The sequence below is a fragment of the Mus caroli genome, chromosome 18, assembly GCF_900094665.2.
Source record: "Mus caroli chromosome 18, CAROLI_EIJ_v1.1, whole genome shotgun sequence".
Lineage (NCBI taxonomy): Eukaryota > Metazoa > Chordata > Mammalia > Rodentia > Muridae > Mus > Mus caroli.
Genome location: NC_034587.1, coordinates 9,122,009 through 9,133,941, shown reverse-complemented (window position 1 = coordinate 9,133,941; position 11,933 = coordinate 9,122,009). Strand labels below are relative to the sequence as shown.

Sequence of the window (11,933 nt, the reverse complement as noted above, 5' to 3'; positions counted from 1 at the left end):
CTCACTGTCAGGATTCCTACAGGAGCACTCTCACTGTCAGGATTCCTACAGGAACACTCTCACTGCCAGGATTCCAACACAAAGTTTCACCTCTTCAAGTCACATCTGCATGATAGAAGAGCTCTGGAAATTTCTATGAACCTCAAGTGTAACAGGGCTGAAATACTTGTTGTTGTTTTCTTGAAATTGGCATCATACATGAATATGTGAATCAAATTGCAGAGAGGGGAGTGGCAGATGTGGTATGGCACAGGAAGGACGTTGAACGTTAGAATATCACCAATGTGGTTATGGAAAGATTTGTGTAACTGCTATTGCTCATGAGCAGAGGCTGCAGCTAAACTCCTCCCTGTTTTCTCAGTTCCCCCCATTCCCTGCTCCAGCCATGGGGCTACATGCTCAAGAGAGCAGCTTCATCAACTATGGTGTGTAGTGAAAGCTGTGGGCCTCATTTTGGCCCAGGACTTTTATGCCAGATTGGGGGCAGCGGGCAGAGGGATGGATAATGGTGCCATTTAGGGAAACTGCAAATTTCAGCCTGAGGTTCCTAGCCAGAGCCAGGACCTCCCATGGCTACATGGAGGGACTGGGGCCCTTATCTAATGTGTTCTGCATTAGAGATAATATTTAAAACTTACATGAGTGGAATTCTGAATACCACTCTACTGAGAGTCTGTCCAGGACTGCATAGCCCCTTGAAATCCTTTTACCTTAAAAGCCATGGGAGCGCTGGGCGTGGTGGCGCACGCCTTTAATCCCAGCACTCAGGAGGCAGAGGCAGGCGGATTTCTGAGTTCGAGGCCAGCCTGGTCTACAAAGTGAGTGCCAGGACAGCCAGGGCTACACAGAGAAACCCTGTCTCNAAAAAAAAAAAAAAAAAAAAAAAAAAAAAAAAAAAAAACAAAAAAAAGCCATGGGAACTGACCCAATCAAATGGTATGGATTAAAGTGAACCAAATAGTGTGAATATTTTTTCAGGGCCATGATCATAAAGTTCATTTTCATTAGATCTTTTCCAATCTCTAGGCTGCTAGGAGCTTGGGCTTGTTGGTTTGTAATGCACCTGAGAAATACTTGGAATGAAAGCCATTCATACCACTGACAAATCTAACCCAATAACTGGATAGATATGATACTCTGTTGGTGGGTTGGCTCTTATTAATAACCACAGACAAAAAGATCCCCCACCTTTGGACAAAAACATTGCTGATACAACCCTCGAAATAACCGCCTCCCATGCTGAGCGACTGCTGGGCATTAGAGAAGCTAGAGAGCCTTTGGTTTCTTCTCAGAACCTGGTCATCGATGAGAAGGCGCAGGCTGCAAACGGAGAGAAGCAAGACAAAGGTGAGACCTCTAGCAAATGACAACAGCAGCAACAACACCCAGACTCTCTCTGAGGGAACAATCTACTGTCTTTGACTCAACTATGTCACCCAACAGGACTAGTCAAATCAGATGTATTTTTTTAGAGTATGAAATATCTTCATATATTTTTACACATAACACTTTAGTTAAACAATAGAAAAATCTGCTTAAGCAATTTTTTAGAAGGCTTATTTATTTTTATTTTATGTGTGTGTGTGCCTTGACTGACAGTGTACCTCATATGTGCCATGTCTGAGGAGTCAGATTTCCTGGAATTGAAGTGATGAAAGCTTGTAAGCCATCATGTGGACTCTAGAAACTGAGCCTGGGTCCTCTCTAACCCCTGAACCTTCTCTCTAGCCCCTCAAGGAAGTTTTGCAACATGAATATATCAATATAGTTCACATTCATAGGAAGATACCAAACGGTCTTGTACTCCAACTCCTCTTAATGTTAATTGTATTTCCTAGCTTTTTTCCATCTCCCAGAATAACAAACATCCAGGATGCTAATACAATTGATTTGTTTTTAAACTTATGGGCAGAAAGCCACATGGAGCATTCTTATGTGAGCTGTCTCTTTACAACATATTTGGAGGCGCACCCACACCATGCTATGTGCAGGTTTATAAGGTGCCTCACACAATTAGGATGCATAGTCCATTTTGAAATTTTATCTCTCCACATACATCCAACCACTGATTTGATTTAATCAGGACACCGGTACAGAGCTGGGGAAATGTTAACACAGAATAGGCAACTAGTATCAGCATCAGGAACAGATTCTCTGCAAAGCTGTACAGGAGAACTCAGTTCAATAGACCCTGGCAGCCGAAGTAAACCACTCACCCTGAGGTGTCGCTTATTACAGATACATGATGAAGTAAACCATCCATGTAGGTCCCTGGAGACTTGAAAATCAGGCTGCTGCTGTCCCTGGTGCTCAACGCAATATGACCATCTTCCAGGGTGACCAGTAGGCTACTTGTCTGTAAGCATCCCAGAATGCACCATCAACAATTAATTTGCATTTAGAGACAACAAATGATCAAAACTAGGCATAACATAGTCAGGGCATTTTGGCCCAAATGCTTTGACTTCACCATTTTGATGAAAAGATAGTTGTTAAATAGTTTGCATTCTTGTTAAAAATGTTATGCAAATTACCTCAACATTGATGACTGTGTCAGCCTTTTCCTAGATCTACCTTCATTCAGCCCATGTAATTTTCTAATCAACTGTACAGAACATTTAAACCACATCTAATTTTCCCTATTTTTACTCTCATTTTGATTAAATTGTTTCTACCAGAATTCATTCTCTCCTGCATAAGTTTTATAGATTCATCATCTTCAAGATTTTCCCCTATGTGGGGTTACAATGACGACACCTTTTCTGTGATTTCCATGACTGTTTTATGTTCTGATCATTATTTCTAGGAAGCCCAATTTTCCATGCCAACCTGTTCTCATCCAAACACTGGCAAGATGGTTGACCCTTACAGTTAATGAGTAACTTAAGCCTATCCTCAGAACCTATCCTCATTTCACTTCTATTCAGTCTTCTTTATCAAGTCTAATTTTTGAAGTTTTCCATACGATGTGGGTTCTCAGTGAACTTCTCATCTACAGCAATTTGTCCAGTGCAGTTACAGCCAGTGATGGCTACAGAAGTGATGGCGTTTGCTGCTATTGAATGAGATAGACTGTGTTTCTTAACTAACAGTTTATGAACTTGAAAGCAATGTCCCTTAGAAAGTTCCATAATCCCTCTATAGCACTGGGTTGCTCTAACTTGTTGCTAATCTAATCCGTACATCTGCTTTTGATCATCCTGTGGACTGTGAACTAGCTGTACTTACCTGTGACAGAAGAAAAACGGACTAGGAATTAAACGTGCTAGGTCAGGGCTGGGGGCATAGCTTAGTCAATAAAGTGCTAGGTCAGGGCTGGGGGCATGGCTTAGTCAATAAAGTGCTAGGGCTGGGGGCATGGCTTAGTCAATAAAGTGCTAGGTCAGGGCTGGGACATGGCTCAGTCAATAAAGTACTTGTCACACAAGGACAAAGGTCTGAACCTTCGTCCCACAAAGGGTTCAGAACCCAGACCCACATAGAAAAAGCTGGGTACAGTGGTGTATGCTTATAAGTCCAAGGTTGGGGAGGTTAAAATAGGAGGAGCTGCAGAGTTTGTTGGTTAGCTAGCTTAGCCTACTTGGTGAGCCCCAGGCTGGTGAGAGACCTTGTCTCAAACAAAGTAATGGTTCCTAAGGCATGCTATATGAAGTGTCCTTTGGCCCACACATTCAGACAGAGAGAGACACAGAGAGAGAAAGAGAAAGAGAGAGAGAGAGAGAGAGAGAGAGAGAGAGAGAGAGAGAGAGAAACAGACAGAGAAACAAAGAGAGACAGAGACACAGACACAGAGAGAGACACAGACAGAGAGACAGAGAGACAGAAGAGACAGATACAGAAAGATACAAAGAGTCAGAGAGACGGAGAAAGAGACAGACAGGACAGAGGAGGGAGGGAATGAAGGAACACTGGGTCAAAGTATCCAATGTGGATAGATGACTTCTACTGGCTGATGGCACATGTCTCTTTAGGGATTGCTTAAAAAAATTTACAAAGACTGGTAAACAATATATCAGATGGCAAAAGACTTTGCTATGAGCATAGCCACAGAGTCAGCCACTGCCATCTTTTATATCTGATACCAAGTATCTGCTGGGATTGGCAACCAAGCCTAAAAAAAAAAAAAAACCAAAAGCATTTTTTTTTTAAAGTCCCATTCTTCCTATCAGTGGATTTCTAAGCTGACTCTTACATCTTTGGGGCTGAGAGGACATCTTCTTATGGAGCAGAGTACCAGTGTCTGTCTCTGTCTCTGTCTCTGCCTCTGTCTCTGTCTCTCACTCTCTGTATGATTATTATTATTATTATTATTATTATTTTGGTTTTTCGAGACAGGGTTCCTCTGTGTAGCTCTGGCTGTCCTGGAACTCACTCTGTAGACCAGGCTGGCCTCGAACTCAGAAATCCACCTGCCTCTGCCTCCCAAGTGCTGGGATTAAAGGCGTGCTCCACCACCGCCCAGCTGTATGATTATTTTTTATGCATGCCTGTATAGTGGGTGTATACATATGTAGACAAACTGGTTGACTTCAGGTGTCTTACCTGACTGCTGTCTACCTTATATATGCAGACATGGTCTTCCTGAACCTAGAGCTTGCCTTTTTGGCTAGCTCTGTCTCAGGAGACTGAGCCCTAGATTGCTGGGGGGAGGGTCATGTCTGCTTCCCTTGACCTGAGATTATAGGGAGGCTGCCATGCCCACTGGCTTTCACATGGTCACAGAGGATGCAAACATCAATTCTCTGATTTGCACAGTGAGTACTTGACTTGCCAAGCCTTCTTCCCTGGCCAAGAGAGAATTTCTGTGGCTGCATGTGAATAGAGAGCACAGGACTCTCTGTTTCTGCTAATTCTCCCAGGATAAATATTGTCTTTGGAGTAGCTGCTACAAGAAAGGAGCCTGAAGAACTTTCTCTGGAAGATGTAGTCAAGAGGAAATAGCAAGGAGAAATCTTAATCTTCTCCTAAACCACATTATTACCTATAGCAGTTATAATGCTTTTTAACACGTATCTGTAAAGAATGGAAATGTAGCTCAATACACACAAACTGAGCTCTATAGATTATAATGTGTCATCTAGCCAGATTTCTCTCAGGATCGTCCCAGGTAGAGAATTACTCATGCCAGAACTGTGATGGCAGATAAATTCCCCAAATTCCACTTCCTTCAAAATGTCTCCGCTGCTTTTGGCAGAAAGCTTGGAGCCAGGCTTTTGTCTTCCTAAGAACACACTATGTCTTACCCGTGTCTGATGGTTTAGTAGTGTACCGCTGGGTTGAAAGGTCTGAAACCCAAAGGAGAGCTGGAAGCGGTCAAGTGAGGGCACGTCCAAGTTTGTAAAACTCATCTGTCCTCCTCTGGAGAACGAGGCGGTTCGCACAAGCTGAAACGAAAGCACGGAAATGACTGGCATTATAGTTAGTTCCTAGATACCCAGATATGGGCTCTCGAACTACACCCTGGAAATGACGACCGCCATTAGTGCAGCTCAGACAGACTCCCTCTATGCTTCAGTAACGGAGCATCTGTAAGATTCTGTGAGTATGGCTGGTAATCTTTACAAATTCAGTGCTTGAAACCAGCTCAGTCCAGTACCACAAGCCCTCTGGGGTATAGTCACACAGTCCTGAACCCTGCTTACCTTCCAGTCTTCCGAGCACTTTTTGGTTACACCCACTGTATCATTCAACCTGACAACCCCACTGGTTTTCTTCAGATTCTTCATGCAGCCTTGGAAAGCAGGCGTTGAGATGTTAAACCTGAGGACGGGATGTAGAAAGGGGGACCTGTGAGGCTGGGCTCCCCTGAAATGCTGGCTTTCTGGTACTTCACAGTGGATAGGAAGTCTATAAATAGGCTCTAAACTGCAGGTTTTATAGAAACATATTCTCAGAAATTTGAGGCTAGGAATGTGCTTAAAACCTTAAGGCTCTATTTTTCTGTTTACCATGCGAACTCAAAAGAAATGGTCAGTTTTTAGTTTTATTAACTCCTGGGAAACACGGCTGATTTAATCCTTAGGTTTGAATTTATCTGCTACCTCCCAACCATGCTACATGAGCAGGTCCTCGTTATGCGGATTAACTCCACAGATGCTCAGAGAGCTTGGGATGATGTTGGATGCAGGGATGAACACACAGATGAGTCAAGAGTTGGAGGAGTGGGTGAGGGCTGTAGGCTCTGGAGCTGGGCTATCTGAGTTCAAGGTCTGCGTCTGGCGCACCAAGCAACTTTACTTCTCTGTGCTTCTCTAGTATAAAATGCAGACCTGCTCTTCTGCATCACGTGTCTGTCTGTCATGTGATTAACTTAATATCTGTAACACTCAAATGGCACTTAGGGAATCCCAAGGGCTCACTGCAAGGCAGCAGGGCTATCTATATACACATTAGCTGGCTATATCACCCTTTACACTGCACATGTAACCTCTACCTAATACTCTATTACCATTATCCTGCAAACTCTTCTGGCTATGTGGTGTATACATGTACATACGTGTACATATTCCTGCCAGTGCGGGTTTGTACACATGTATTTTTGAGGCCAGGAATTAACAATGGATGTCTTCCTGTTTTGCCCTTCGCCTCATTTTGAGACAAGGTCTCTCACTGAAACTGAGGCTCAGTAACACAGCTAGACTGGCTGGCTCCTTGGTGAGATCCTCTTTTATTTTTCTTTTTTCTTTTTTTAAATTTATTGATTGTGTGAGTGCTCTGATGCATATAAATCTACATGCCAGAAGAGGGCATCAGACTCCTTTATAGATGGTTGTGAGCTACTGTGTGGTTGCTGGAAGTTGAACTCAGGACCTCTGGAAGAGCAGCCAGTGGGCCATCTCACCAGCCCCCTCATTCCTGGCTTTTTAATATGGGTGCTAGAGAACGGGACTCATAATCTCATGCTTGTTCAGTGAGCACTTATGGAAGGCTCTGTTTCGCCAGTTCCCACACGAGCAATCTCTATCCAGATCTTCCTATGTGGCGCCCTGGCATACCCCTTTGACCTCACTTTCTAATCTGTGTGGAGCTGGATTCATGTAAAGCATTAATACACAAACTGACTGAGGCAAATATTAATGCTTCTTAATCAAATGATGTGCTAAGAAAATCCACTCCCGATTTCATTATAAATCCCTAAGGTAGCTTCATTAATCTAAATGGAAAGATGTGTGCCTTTATTCTAGTCTAGTTCATTATAAACAGCAGACTGACAAGGGGCATGTATAAAATTAAATTTCATTAAAAGGAAATGCACATCTTTGTTGGTGTTGTGGCTTAATTACTTTATAAAGACACTTGCACCTTGGGAGAAGAAGGAAGTTTGTTTCAAATTCTGGGGCTGATGTCTTTATGAATATGTTCCTATCCACTGTCGTGGGCCATCTGAGGGTCTAGACTACCACATTCTCTCCAGGATTCGAGGTCTGAACTCATTTGTTAGAGGAACCTAATCATGTCGGGGCAGGTCAATGACTTAAGTCAGTGACTCCTGCATGGGGCTGGGTGCTCACACTCTGGGCCTACCTGCCCACAGAAGCCTAGCCAGTTCTGGGATCTGCAGACGTGAGGGAGCAAGTAGGGCAGAGAGTAATTCTGAATTGAGAGTTTGTCAGATCCAGGCTGATTGTCACTGTGCCAGGAGCTTTGCCTTCATGGTTTATGGTGAACTCAGGAGAAAATGTCCTGCTTCGTGTCAGGCCCTCTGGACTCTCAGGAAGGACTTGTAGATTGGATTAACAGGCACGTGACCCCGGATTATGATCTCAAGTCATTCAGAGATCTGGGTCCTGATTCCCAGAAGACTGAGAGAGGGGAAGAATCACCCATGAACTCCACAGAGCAAAGCTGCTCCATGTAGACATGGCTCCACTGTGTCTCAGGCCTATCAGTTGTGAACTCTCCCAGTCTCCTCAGGGCCCTTCCACTAAGCTGGGATCCTTGGGAAGAGCTGTGTGGCTCCCCCTGCAGAGTTCTGCTGAGCTCCTCTAAGTCACCCCATCCCAGTGAGCCACATCAGGGACAGTTGCAGGGGATCACTGGATGACCAAATGCCTTACCAGACAGCTAAGGCTGGCCAGACACAGATAAACATTGCTTAGCATTTGATTTCTGAAGAAACAAAGGTCAGGTAAATATTTTCATGACCTTCTGTCCCCTTTGCTTATTTCTCTGCTCTTGTGATTTTAATTAAAACTAAGAAAAATGTATAAGCTTATCTAAAAAGCGGGAGAGAGGTGGGGGTAGCCTCTTGTTTGGAAACATAAGTCAGATTACCAGGAAAGCTAACTTTCATACAGACACTCTCTCCCTTCATCCCATTCCTTCTCCTCTCTGCATGTATGTCCTTATTCCACATGTGTCCTCCTCTCCGCATGTATGTCCTTACTCCACATGTGTCCATGAATTTCTTTAATGGGTAAAGCAGTAGCCCTAATTCTGACCCTTATCAGCCCCGCTGGATTCTTTGTGGTCTCTATCCTCCTTGAATGACAAGGAGGGATAGTGAGTTGCCCCACACTTCACCCAACGCCCCGCATTTTGGATAGCCAGTCCCAATATTCAATTTTTACAATCCATTTTTCTTTTATGACTACATTGTTAGTATTGCAAAGTTTACTGTTTGGTAAATATTAAACATGGGAGCCTAGACGTATTGGTAGCAACCCTGGTCAGCAGAAGAGGTGTTCTGCTTTGATAAAAATGCAGTGCATCAGCTTGGCAACATAGTTTAGTGGCTAAGGGCTCTCCTATTAAGCCTGACAGCCCGAGCAAGCTTGACGCCCAGGACACAGAGGGTGGAAAGACAGGACCAAACCCCACAAGCGGTCCTCTGATCACCATGCAAGCAGTGACTCCCTCCCCAAATACAAACCCTACAACTTCATCTTACCTTTCTCTGATTGCAATTGGAATTCCTCCCAAATAATATGTGCTGAAATCAAATATTTCCCCTTCAATTATTATACTATGTTTATTCATATTTATCAGCATTCGCTTTTGTGATTTTCCAATTGAGATTAAAATCTGAAATGAATAGGAAACAATTCAGCTAGTGACAAGACACACACCTATTTGAAGTATCTCAGAGTAACTGTGGTGTTGTTTTCCTGTGGACTTGTTTGTATACATAGCAGACGAATGCCCAGTAGCAGTGTGTGGTAAAAGTTTGATACCTGCTACATCCACTCCAGTAGTGACATGTGTGACAGGACTAGAAACCTGGACGCAGTCCCGAGGCGAAAAGTTCACGGAAACTTAGTCTCCTTGAACCGTGGCATCCCATATAACCAATGCTCCAAACTTGTCCTTGCAAATGGATCTGTGTGCTTTCTTTCAGTATTGTTTTATTATAGGTGCCTCCAAGCAATGACTTGCCAAATACCTAAGCAAAATTGAACTTTGCTTCCTGGCCTTCACCAATGCCCTAGGTAGTCCTTGAGCAGACTCTAGGCTTGGAATTCAGTAAGAATATTGCCTATTCAGTGACATTCAGAATTGCCTCTAGTATTGTAAGAGAGTTAGTGAAAGAAATCAGGCATTACTATCTACTACATAGAGTTAGAAATCTCAGGGCAAGCTTAGCAACGTAAGTTTAGAATTCTTATTATAGTTATGTATGGCAGACTACATTACTTATTAGTAGAAAGTCCCCCCCCCCACACTATCACTTAGAATAAAAGCCAAGTCACTCCCATATACAGGAATTTACAATGGTTTAGGAAGTAGATCAGGTTGTGGTTTTATAGTATGGCATTATTCATGAGAAGGTTGGCTAGAGCAGAACTCCCTAATTAGAACCATGACTTGGGCATGAAAGCCTTTGCCCGGGAGTGTAAAGACCTCACACCTGGCTTCTAAGACTATAGCTGACCTTAGATAGAACTGACTTGGTCTCAGTTGTTTTATTGCCCAGTTCCTGCCAGTCTTTATGTTTGCATTCCTCTCTCTGTTTTGTGTTAGAGTCATTAAGCATCCGGTAACCTCATTGTACTTTGCCGATGTGTCACCTAACTTCCCTATTTTCTTCTGTATTAAAAGTCTGGTGCTCAATTTAATATTACATTCAGATACAGCACACTCCCTCGTGTCTGTATTTGTTTGTCATTTCTCAACAACTCTTTGCCCACCAGTCCGGAATCCTTATTTCTCCCACGAATTGAGGGGGGCCCAACTGAGCCCGGTCCGTGGCAGATACTAAAACATCTGTGTGTGTCTGTATGTCTATGTGCATGTCATGTATCTCCAGAGGCCAGAAAACATCATAGGTGTTGTTTCTTCGCCATTGTTGGCCTTTGATTTGAGATGAGCACCAGGGACCTGCCTGCCTTTGTGTCATCCTTACTTCAGGGACAATAGGTCTACCACACCTAGCTTTTTCTACTTAGCTTCTGAGAAGCTCTGAGCACAGCGTCATCTCCCCAAGTTACTAAAACAGTGGTTCTCAGCTGCACCTTGCTACCCCTCTACCCTGTAGCTTAAGAAGGTTGAAAACTACTGCCCTAAATATCTTAGTAGAAATGGTCTCACTGTAATAGAAATGTTCTCATTTGAAATTTATCACAGTTTACATAATTTACATATGCTATATATTTTTTATATTTCATGCCTAAATGTTCAGAATTGTAAAGGGCACACCCACAGTTGATAAGTTTATCTTGTAATAAGGTTTGTGTGTCATTTTGCCTATTTTTGGGAAGGGGGCACTAATTTCATTTTAAAGGTTCACTGACTTCTAAAAATTCAAATAAACAGACTCCATACCATGTGGTCTCTCCCGTTGTTGATGGTGTCTCGAATTCCTTTCTCTTTGGGTGGCTCTGAATTTAGTTTGTATTTTACCATGAGATTGCCGTCTTCTATATTCAGAGATATGAAGTTATCCTGGAGTATGGAAAAGGACAGATTACCAGAAGGCCTGGCTGAAGAAGAGGAGAATTCTGCTCTCCAGTGACTCTTGATGCCCCTGGTGCCATTGGCTTCAGGTGCCTCCTGAGTTAACAGGGAGGTGAGGGAGAGCTCATGCGCAAAAGACAGACAGACAATGGCTGACTACCATTAGTGTGTGAGATAGCACAGTGCCCGGCACTCAGGACAAACTCAGTCACACCGGCCAGCATCCTGATTTTGCTTTATCACAACCAGAACCAGAGAACCATAGGTGGAGTCATTTCCTCCCTTCTCTCTAAGCAGTCCAATCGAACACTGGGATTTCCCCTTAACTGTCTCATGCCACAACCTCAGCCATATTGCCCTACTCCAGTGGTCCTCCCCTGTTCTCCTGCAGTGGTCCATCTTCCCTGTTCCCCACAGATCACCTGCCACCATGCAGCCAGGGCAGCCTTCTGCAATTGCCAGTGAGCACACTAACTTCTTTTGTTTCCAGGAACAACTCAGACCCCAAGCAGATGCTTTGAAGCACTGAACACCTCTTCACTGTGCTTTTCATCATGCCTCACTGGCCACACTCTAACCACATCGGCCACCTTTTATCCCTGAATGTTCTCATTACCAGGCCTTTCTGCACCCTGTCCCTGCTGGATCCTCTTCCAGTGTCACCTTCTCTATGTTCATCAGGTTTCAGAGGAGGGATCTTCTACTTGAGACTCTGACATTGAACTTCTTCATTTCCCCTCTACACTACACTGATTGGCAGTGCACCTCTGTGGAATACCAGCATTCCCCTCTAGAGGGCAGGCTCTGGCTCATCCCAGTCAGCATTGTCTCTTGGCCATGGAGTAAGTGGTTGCTGTGACCACTGAATTCCCTATGATAAGAACTCACTGTGATATCCAGGGCTTGAGTCTTCATCCAAAAGGCTTTTAGTGTGAATTTTATGTGGTTTTTTGAGACAGGGTTTCTCTGTATAGCCCTGGCTGTCCTGGAACTCACTTTGTAGACCAGGCTGGCCTCAAACTCAGAAATCCACCTGCCTC

The 11,933-nt window shown here is 43.8% G+C and overlaps 1 protein-coding gene across 1 annotated transcript in view; it reads right to left on the bottom strand.

The window, feature by feature from the left end:
• The window catches only part of Lama3 (laminin subunit alpha 3), a 129,562-nt gene that overhangs the window by 23,849 nt on the left and 93,780 nt on the right, over positions 1-11,933 (bottom strand). Inside the window, 6 exon segments of the mRNA XM_029472159.1 lie at positions 1,189-1,320; positions 2,217-2,356; positions 5,244-5,384; positions 5,643-5,760; positions 8,891-9,024; positions 10,762-10,881. Coding sequence (XP_029328019.1) covers positions 1,189-1,320; positions 2,217-2,356; positions 5,244-5,384; positions 5,643-5,760; positions 8,891-9,024; positions 10,762-10,881 — 785 coding nt within the window.